The 10,153-nt window shown below is 54.4% G+C and overlaps 1 protein-coding gene across 1 annotated transcript in view; it reads left to right on the top strand.

The window, feature by feature from the left end:
- The window catches only part of LOC122544253 (mitochondrial import receptor subunit TOM40 homolog), a 19,160-nt gene extending 12,825 nt beyond the window's left edge, over nucleotides 1-6,335 (top strand). The window contains exons 7-9 of the mRNA XM_043683329.1: nucleotides 766-842; nucleotides 1,200-1,302; nucleotides 4,403-6,335. Of these exons, the coding sequence (XP_043539264.1) occupies nucleotides 766-842; nucleotides 1,200-1,302; nucleotides 4,403-4,542 (320 nt within the window). The 3' untranslated portion in view covers nucleotides 4,543-6,335. The remainder of the gene's footprint in view (nucleotides 1-765; nucleotides 843-1,199; nucleotides 1,303-4,402) is intronic.
- The last annotated feature ends 3,818 nt before the right edge of the window (nucleotides 6,336-10,153 follow it).

The raw sequence follows: 10,153 nt of genomic DNA, 5'->3' as shown, positions 1-10,153 counted from the left end.
ACACTGCGAATGCGGGAGGTCACTGGGATAGGGAGGGGCGGGAGGGGGGTGACAGAGATGGGGAGGGGCTGGAGGGGGGTGACAGAGATGGGGAGGGGCTGGAGGGGGGTGACAGAGATAGGGGGTGTCAGTGCCGGAGGGGGAGGAACAGAGGTGGGGAGGGGCTGTTGGAAGGGTGTTTAAAACCGGAAGGAGAATTCTGAATTGTCAGTGTTACTGAGCAGTGAGCGAGTGTGTGGGACGTGGTGTGTGAAAGGACCGAGGAGCTGGAAACACCTCGTTGTTTCCAGGCCATTCAGCCTTTCTCGTCTGTGTTGGGTGTACGTAGAGTATGCCAGTCAGTGCTGGCTCTATCCACAACCCGACATGTGCATTTCCCTTGACCATGCATCTGTCTGAAATTGTTCATCATTTGCACTGTCACCTCCCTCCGGCAGCGGAATCCAACTCTGTAACGCGTGCTGCATAAGAGAAAGGTAGTGTCTTACACACCCCCTCCCTCACCCAGTAATGGCTCCGTGTGCTCCGTCTGAGTCCCTGTGCTCCCTGTCCCTTTGGGGAATGGTGGGTCAGCAGCTGGGAGTGTGTCTGTAGTGGCTGTGTGGACAGGGTGAGGGGTGCAGGGAGGGTGTGTCCAGGTAGGGTGGGGAGACTGTGTGTCCTGTTGCTGTTGGTGAAGAGTTGTTTGTAATTCCTGCTGCGGTCAGTAATGTTACTGTGAGAGTACCTGAACTCTGATCTTTCTGCTCACTCACTCTCTCCCAGGCAGTAATTGGATAGGAACCCTCACGCTCAGTCAGGCGGGAGCACATGCTACATACTATCATAAAGCCAACGACCAGGTAGATCTGCTACAGCCCCCATCCCAGCTCTGTCAGCATTTGTCTCGCTTACTCCCTCACCATTTTCCTCCCTTTCTCTCTCCCTTTCTAATCCTGCCCCTCTGATTGTGCTCTCTCATTCACTGTATCCCCCTACCCAATTTCCGTGTCGCTGTGTCTCGCACTCTCTCTGGCTGGCTGTGTCTCTCTCACGCTCCCTCTGGCTGGCTGTGTGACACGCGCTCCCTCTGACTGGCTGTCTCTCTCTTGCGCGCGCTCTCCAGCTGGCTGTGTGTCTCGCGCCCGCCCGCTCTCTCCGGCTGGCTGTGTCTCTCCAGCTGACCACCTGTATGTTTTATCCCCCGTCCCACCCGACAGTTACAGGTAGGTGTGGAACTGGAAGCGAGCTTGCGAATGCAGGACACCAGTGTGACGTTTGGGTATCAGCTGGACCTGCCCAAAGCGAACCTGCTGTTTAAAGGTCAGTATTCCCATCACTTACCCACTCCTTGTGTGCTCTGTCACGAGGACATGTAGGCCCCCGCCCGAGCTCTGCGACTGCAGGGGCGTCGCTGTGGATTTAATCCCTGTGTCACGATCTGTGGGTGGGCGGTTGCTTTCCCTCAGGATTTCTTCCCCGTTGCTGCACCCCCCCCCCCCCTGCTGCCAGCATCAGCCCAGAGTTGAGGCTGTAGGATCCCTGGTGGAAGCATTGCCAACAAAGCAGTGCCCTTTGTTCAGTCAAGTGGGTTTGGGGATGAGGTAGGAGTGTGCCAGAGGAAGAGGGAGATCCAATTAAAACATTTAACATCAAGATATGAACAAGAAAGGTTTAGAGACGGCCCGGTGGCTCAGTGGTTAGCACTGCTGCCTCCCAGCGCCAGGAACCCAGGTTTGATTCCAGCCTCGGGCGACTGTCCGTGTGGAGTTTGCACATTCTCCCCGTGTCTGTGTGGGTTTCCTCCGGGTGCTCCGGCTTCCTCCCAGAGTCCAGAGATGTGCAGGTCAGGGTGGATTGGCCATGCTATAAAGTGTCCCATAGTGCCCAGGGATGTGTAGGTTTGGTGCATGAGTCAGGGGTGAATGTAGAGTAATGAGGAATGGGTTTGGGTGGAATACTGTTGGTGGGTTGGCCGAAGGACCTGTTTCCACACTTCAGGGATTCTATGATATGGGCCAACTGCTGGCAAATGGGACTAGATTAGGTTAGGAAATCTGGTCAGCATGGACGGGTCAGACCGAAGGGACTGTCTCCATGCTGTATGACCCTAACTGTGCCCTATTTTGAGCCATATACACGTCAAGAAGGAACGGGAGACGGGATTTACTGCAACAGTCCGCCGTTTAGTTCATGTGGAGAGAGACGAGGATCGTTCCCCTTGTAGGCTCAGGAAGAGATCGAATGGGGGCTTTCAGAATCACTGCAGGGTTTTAAACGAGTCGATGGGGGGGGACACAGTTCCCCAGGGCAGGAGGGTCCGTCACCAGAGGGACACAGGTTGGAGAGAATCTTTCATGTAAATTCATTGGATGTGGGTGTTACTGGCTGATTCCTCCAGGGGGAAGGAAAGAGTCAGTCACATAGCTGTGGGTCTGGACGGATAAAGATGGCAGATTTCCAAAAAAGCACAGTGAACCCGATGAGTTTCGATGTGATTTATTATTGCAGCATGTACCGAGATACGGTGAAAAGTATTGTTTTGTATGCAGTCCGTACATCGGGGTAATGGAAGAGAATGCAGAGTGTAGTGTTACAGCTACAGAGCGGGTGCAGAGAGAGAGAGAGATCAGCTCTGATATGTGAGAGGGTCCTTCAGCAGTCTGATAGCAGCGAGGAAAAGGCTGTTCTCCCAACAATCCAGTCTTTGTGGTCACCAGTTTTTTTTCAGATTCCTATCGAATTGAAAAGCCATGAGCTGCAGTGTTGAGATTTGAACTTGTGTCCCCAGCACATTAACTCACGGGTTCGGGAGTTATTATTCCCATGCTCATACCAATACCTTCCACTGCCTTTTCCTCCGTCCACCAAAGGCTCAGAATCTATATCGTTCGCTGACACGGCGAGTTTTTGTTGTGAGCTGCGAAACTGGTTCCCTGAAAGGGAGAGGATCCAACAGGAACTTCCAGTCAAGAGGAGAGAGGGGCTATTGGAAAAGCAGTTAGTCCGTGAGGTCTCCAGCATGGAAACATTAGCCTGACTTGCCCATGCCACCCAATTTTCACAATTCACCCTTGGGGTGGGGGGAGAGATGCACGGGCCTGTGAGGGGGCGAGTGGGGGAGGAGGAAGAATTGGGCAGGTTGCGATTGGCGGAACTAACTGGGGGCTGTTTATTTTTTATGGGGGGGATGGGTTTGTGGGAGTGCACTCCATTTCCCCTCCGTCCCCAGGGAGCGGGTGATCTGGCTCAGACTCCTGTTAGTATTGGGTGGGAGCTTTCTGTGTACAAACTGGCTGCCTGTTTCCCACAATGCAACAGCGACTACTTCTTTATTAAAGAGGAAAGAAACTCACTTTTATATAGAATGTGCTGAGGGCCTTACAGCCAGTGTCCACATGAGATGCTATAGAAATGCAGGTATTTCCTTCCACAGTGACCTGGAGGTGAGGTGGGACTAGTTCAGAGAGTGTCAATGCAGACTACAGCCAACTGTCGTAAGTTAGCTCACTGAGCTGGTAGGTTCGTTCTCAGACGTTTCGTCACCGTGCTCGGTAGCATCATCAGTGAGCCTCTGGTGAAGCGCTAGTGTTATTGTCCCGTGTTGTATTTGGGTGTCTTGGTCTGTTACAGTGGTAGATATCATTTTCAGTTCTTTTTCTCAGAGTTTGGTAAATGGGATCCAAGTTAATGTGTTTGTTGATAGAATTCCGGTTGAAATGCGTTGCTTCTTGGGATTCTCGTGCGTGTCTCTTGTTTTTCCAGCCCGAGGATGGACATGTCCCAGTTGAGCTGGTGTTCTTTGTCTGTGTATAAAGATACTAATGTCTTTTGGTGGTTAGTTGTTGTCCTCGTATCCTGGTGGCTAGTTCTCTGTCTGATGTAGTGTTTGTTGCAGTCCTTGCAGGGTATTTTGTAAATACCATTTGGGGCGGCACAGTGGCTCAGTGGTTAGCACTGCTGCCTCACAGCACCAGAGACCCAGGTTCAATTCCCGTCTCAGGCGACTGACTGTGTGGAGTTTGCACATTCTCCCCGTGTCTGCGTGGGTTTCCCCCGGGTGCTCTGGTTTCCTCCCACAGTCCAAAGATGTGCAGGTCAGGATGGATTGGCCATGCTAAATTGGCTGTAGTGTTAGGTGCATTAGTCAGAGGGAAATGGGTCTGGGTGGGTTACTCTTCAGAGGGTCCATTTGGACTTGTTGGGCCGAAGGGCCTGTTTCCGCACTGTAGGGAATCTAAACTAATCTAATCTAATTTGTTTTGGCACAGCCTGCATGGAGGGGGAGAGACACAGAGAAAGGTTGTTGTAGATTGAGTAGCAGTCTCTGATACATAGTGAAGCTGTGACAGGCTGGAGTTCAGGGTGAGCTGCCAAAGGTTCGCAAACGCACCATGACTGCCTTCTCCGGTTCACTCCACAGGGTCAGTAGACAGCAACTGGGTGGTTGGAGCGACGTTGGAAAAGAAGCTGGTGCCATTACCCTTGACCTTAGCGATGGGAGCCTTCCTGAACCACAGGAAGAACAAGTTCCAGTGTGGCTTCGGCCTGACGATTGGCTAATCGCAGTCGGGGAAAGGTCTCCCGCAGCCAACAGAGGAAGGCAGTTGGTTTTTTTCATTTTTACTGGAATGTACAGAGACCGTCGAACCTGGGGCCATTCACTGATGGTACAGCACACTGCTCCGGGACAGGGAGGGGGCCGGGGTGATGGGGGGAGGGGGAGCAGAGAGGGGGTGTGGGAGATGGGTGATGAAGCAGCGCAGCTCACAACCTCCCTCCCATCCCCCCTCTCTCCACAGGGGTGGGGTAGTCTGTGTTCGATCGCTCTGGTTGGCGTTCACTCAACTCGAGAACAATGTCGAGGGAGATGGTTCGCTCCAAGTGAGCGTTCCCCACTCCCTCTCTGTTTCCCCTCCTAGCTGTTCCCTCACCCACATCTCCCGTTCAACCCCCTCCAGCTCCTATCAACATCGGGCACCTCTTTGCTCAGATGTTTTTGAAATCGTCGTCATGTGAGTTTCCCTTCTTGCGTGCTCTCCTCCCCCATGCTTGCCCATCCTCTTTCCCCCCCCCCTTACCGTCTCCCCCTGTGGGCTGTGATCTCACTGCAGCGTGAGTGCTGGAGAGGGTGAGTGTGGCCTTGGGGTGAGTTCAGTTTGAGAGACAGACAGTCAGATAGAGACGGTCTGTGTGGCGGCACCGCGATCTGAAGCCGCTGTCAAAATTGATGTCGATTTTTTTTTTTCCGGAAACTCGCTCGTCCTTAAAAGACACAAGCTTTTCCTCAGACAGAATCTTAAAAATGTTTCATATGAAGGAGGGACTTTCTTGTTGTGGGTGAGACTGGCAGCACCAGCATCTATCGCCCCATCCCTAGTTGCCTTTTGAGAAGGTGATGGTGAGCTGCCTCGTTCATCCTCTCGTCGTCAGTGTGGTGACATTGTCACAGTGGGGCACCTCCTCGGGGAAAAGTGGGGGTGTTTTGGCTACAGCACTGCATTAAGTGACATCCGAACCTCACGTTTCCTTTCATTACATTAACACTCGGACTTGCAGAGAGGGCTCACTCAATACCTCCTGCTGCTTCGCTATTCACTTTTCTTTCCAGATGGTTACATGATAGCGCTGGTGGGGTAGGAGATCCAGAATTCATCTCTCTCCCCCCCCTCCCACTCCTTCCAAATCTGTCACCAACCCCCTCCCCCAGCAGACTTTTGACGTGGGGAGTTATTGCAGTGTTAGCCCCTCACCATCCCACCGGCGGACGCGATGTGTCTTGGGTTGGGAGGTAGATGGTTTGGATTTTCTTGTTGGATTTGATCGCCCCCCCCCCCTTACCACCACCCAGGGGTGGGCTGCCATTCGAGTTGGACAACTCTGGCCACCCAAAGGTGCCCCAGGCACTGCCAATCCTCAGCCCCCTGCCACTTAGTCTTAACGCCCATGAACCCTGGTGGGGGGTGGAGGGAGACGGTCTGTTTGACTCAGAAATGGCTGTGTTCCCTCCCCTGCTCCCCCCCCCCCTCCCTTGTTACTCCCACGGCCTCTGATCTTGTCTGCACTGATGGTGAGGGATTGCAGGAGGTCGAAGTTTGTCCACCCCCGCTCCCAGAACTGGTTTACTTCAGTCAAACATACGGTTGCCATGGCTTGCTCAGCTCATTCCGAACTCAATCGGAACCCCCTCCCTCAGTAATGAGGCTGTAAACCTCGGGAAGAGATGTACAGAGTGTTTGATACTGTAAGCGAATGGACACTGCGTGTAAATCATGTTTGATAACTTAAAACACAGTTTTTTTTTGCAAATGATGTTTCATGTTGTACTTTGTCAATAAATGACATGGGCAAGTCTCCGTCCGTCTCTCTCGCTCTCGTCTTCTCTCTCGCTCTCGTCTTCTCCCTCGCTCTCGTCTTCTCCCTCGCTCTCGTCTTCTCCCTCGCTCTCGTCTTCTCCCTCGCTCTCGTCTTCTCCCTCGCTCTCGTCTTCTCCCTCGCTCTCGTCTTCTCCCTCGCTCTCGTCTTCTCCCTCGCTCTCGTCTTCTCCCTCGCTCTCGTCTTCTCCCTCGCTCTCGTCTTCTCCCTCGCTCTCGTCTTCTCCCTCGCTCTCGTCTTCTCCCTCGCTCTCGTCTTCTCCCTCGCTCTCGTCTTCTCCCTCGCTCTCGTCTTCTCCCTCGCTCTCGTCTTCTCCCTCGCTCTCGTCTTCTCCCTCGCTCTCGTCTTCTCCCTCGCTCTCGTCTTCTCCCTCGCTCTCGTCTTCTCCCTCGCTCTCGTCTTCTCCCTCGCTCTCGTCTTCTCCCTCGCTCTCGTCTTCTCCCTCGCTCTCGTCTTCTCCCTCGCTCTCGTCTTCTCCCTCGCTCTCGTCTTCTCCCTCGCTCTCGTCTTCTCCCTCGCTCTCGTCTTCTCCCTCGCTCTCGTCTTCTCCCTCGCTCTCGTCTTCTCCCTCGCTCTCGTCTTCTCCCTCGCTCTCGTCTTCTCCCTCGCTCTCGTCTTCTCCCTCGCTCTCGTCTTCTCCCTCGCTCTCGTCTTCTCCCTCGCTCTCGTCTTCTCCCTCGCTCTCGTCTTCTCCCTCGCTCTCGTCTTCTCCCTCGCTCTCGTCTTCTCCCTCGCTCTCGTCTTCTCCCTCGCTCTCGTCTTCTCCCTCGCTCTCGTCTTCTCCCTCGCTCTCGTCTTCTCCCTCGCTCTCGTCTTCTCCCTCGCTCTCGTCTTCTCCCTCGCTCTCGTCTTCTCCCTCGCTCTCGTCTTCTCCCTCGCTCTCGTCTTCTCCCTCGCTCTCGTCTTCTCCCTCGCTCTCGTCTTCTCCCTCGCTCTCGTCTTCTCCCTCGCTCTCGTCTTCTCCCTCGCTCTCGTCTTCTCCCTCGCTCTCGTCTTCTCCCTCGCTCTCGTCTTCTCCCTCGCTCTCGTCTTCTCCCTCGCTCTCGTCTTCTCCCTCGCTCTCGTCTTCTCCCTCGCTCTCGTCTTCTCCCTCGCTCTCGTCTTCTCCCTCGCTCTCGTCTTCTCCCTCGCTCTCGTCTTCTCCCTCGCTCTCGTCTTCTCCCTCGCTCTCGTCTTCTCCCTCGCTCTCGTCTTCTCCCTCGCTCTCGTCTTCTCCCTCGCTCTCGTCTTCTCCCTCGCTCTCGTCTTCTCCCTCGCTCTCGTCTTCTCCCTCGCTCTCGTCTTCTCCCTCGCTCTCGTCTTCTCCCTCGCTCTCGTCTTCTCCCTCGCTCTCGTCTTCTCCCTCGCTCTCGTCTTCTCCCTCGCTCTCGTCTTCTCCCTCGCTCTCGTCTTCTCCCTCGCTCTCGTCTTCTCCCTCGCTCTCGTCTTCTCCCTCGCTCTCGTCTTCTCCCTCGCTCTCGTCTTCTCCCTCGCTCTCGTCTTCTCCCTCGCTCTCGTCTTCTCCCTCGCTCTCGTCTTCTCCCTCGCTCTCGTCTTCTCCCTCGCTCTCGTCTTCTCCCTCGCTCTCGTCTTCTCCCTCGCTCTCGTCTTCTCCCTCGCTCTCGTCTTCTCCCTCGCTCTCGTCTTCTCCCTCGCTCTCGTCTTCTCCCTCGCTCTCGTCTTCTCCCTCGCTCTCGTCTTCTCCCTCGCTCTCGTCTTCTCCCTCGCTCTCGTCTTCTCCCTCGCTCTCGTCTTCTCCCTCGCTCTCGTCTTCTCCCTCGCTCTCGTCTTCTCCCTCGCTCTCGTCTTCTCCCTCGCTCTCGTCTTCTCCCTCGCTCTCGTCTTCTCCCTCGCTCTCGTCTTCTCCCTCGCTCTCGTCTTCTCCCTCGCTCTCGTCTTCTCCCTCGCTCTCGTCTTCTCCCTCGCTCTCGTCTTCTCCCTCGCTCTCGTCTTCTCCCTCGCTCTCGTCTTCTCCCTCGCTCTCGTCTTCTCCCTCGCTCTCGTCTTCTCCCTCGCTCTCGTCTTCTCCCTCGCTCTCGTCTTCTCCCTCGCTCTCGTCTTCTCCCTCGCTCTCGTCTTCTCCCTCGCTCTCGTCTTCTCCCTCGCTCTCGTCTTCTCCCTCGCTCTCGTCTTCTCCCTCGCTCTCGTCTTCTCCCTCGCTCTCGTCTTCTCCCTCGCTCTCGTCTTCTCCCTCGCTCTCGTCTTCTCCCTCGCTCTCGTCTTCTCCCTCGCTCTCGTCTTCTCCCTCAAACGTAATGACCACAGAGTCCAATATCCACCCAACACCAACTCAGTAAGGTCTCCGGCGCATTCTTCAATGAAGAACGTTTTAAGCAAGAGTTGTAGTTCAATGAGTCCTCTGAGGTTGTGACCCTCCGACAGGGTGGCGCCCCCTCAGCGCTGACCCTCGGACGGCCCGGCGCCCCCTCAGCGCTGACCGTCGGGCGCCGCGGCACTCCCTCAGCGCTGACCCTCGGACGCCGCGGCGTTCCCTCAGCACTGACCCTCCCGATGGTGTGGCACTCCCTCAGTGCTGACTCTTTGACAGTTTCAGACCTGAGGTTTTCCAGGAAGTCATGGATGAGTCTGTGTCTGACACCATGGGAGTCTTCAGTTTAGTCAATAGCAAGTGATGCAGTGTTCCAACTCACCCTCTAACCATTGATTGGAACCCACAACTGGGTGTCCTCTCTCTTCCCCCCTCCAGAACTGGAATAAAGGTCTCCATCTAAATTAGTTTCCAAGTATGAGGACACGTGAACCTATTCAGGGAGACACTTGTCCAAAAGGAGGAGAGAGTCCTCAGGCAGTGAGGTGGAACAGGTAAAAATTTCCCCAAGAGCGGTGACACCAGGGGGATTATCTAACACGCCCATGCCTGAGCTTTTCACCCAGCAGATTGTGTTAGTGTTCCTCCCCATTTTAGTGAATCCCCCCGATGGCCTGATTCCCTCAACCGGACCGAGTTGTCCATAAACCCAATTGATATCCTGAATTTGGGGGGGGGGGGGGGCGATGAATCAAGTAAAGGAATGTGTCATGTCAACATGATCTAGTGATCCCGCTGTAGGGAAGGTGACTAGCTGGGAATGCTCTGTCCCATTACCACTGACCTGGGGGATCTAATGCCTGCAGTCTCTAGCTTTTATGGAGATAAACACCTGCCCCCAAACCCAATCCAGCTTATTCCATTGGAGTTTGTTAGTTCAGCCATACCACCTGAAACTTGCCTGTAAAATCGTCAGTCATTGCAAACACTCAACCAAGGAGCTGTTTACAAGTGAGCAGCTAAGCGAGCAAGATTAGGGAAAGATTGTGGATGAGGGCTGTGCGAATGTTTAACTGTCAGTTTAAGTTTGTTGACTGAGCATGAGAACACTTGTTGTTTTGAAATTTGGGCTCTGTCTGAGCCTGTTCCAACTGGCCTGCATTGAATCGACACTGGCTGCGTTGTTGTTGATACTCTTACCCGATTGTTGGCCCTTACCTCCTGCCCGGAGGGCGACACTGAAATACAAACCCTGTCTCTTGTTTTGACGGCCTCAGGATTTGGCCAGAGGGCTTCCCCGAAGGCCAGGAGTTGTCATGCACGGGAAAGTGGCTGTGAACGCTTGTGTGCAGCAAGATCCCAAATTGGCCAAACCACTCGCTCATCTGTCCTGCACACAGACCAGGACTGACCTTTGACCCCTGACCTGTATTCCAGATGTTGGGATTGAAATGTTGATGTGCCCATTGCTGATTGGTCGTCCTGATATCAGGGATGGGTGTCCGTTATCCCTATTTGTGTTTGATCCCATGGCCTGGTGTTGCTGACTGC

This window comes from Chiloscyllium plagiosum, chromosome 47, assembly GCF_004010195.1.
Source record: "Chiloscyllium plagiosum isolate BGI_BamShark_2017 chromosome 47, ASM401019v2, whole genome shotgun sequence".
In the NCBI taxonomy this organism is placed as follows: domain Eukaryota; kingdom Metazoa; phylum Chordata; class Chondrichthyes; order Orectolobiformes; family Hemiscylliidae; genus Chiloscyllium; species Chiloscyllium plagiosum.
This window is presented reverse-complemented; position numbering and strand designations above follow the sequence as displayed.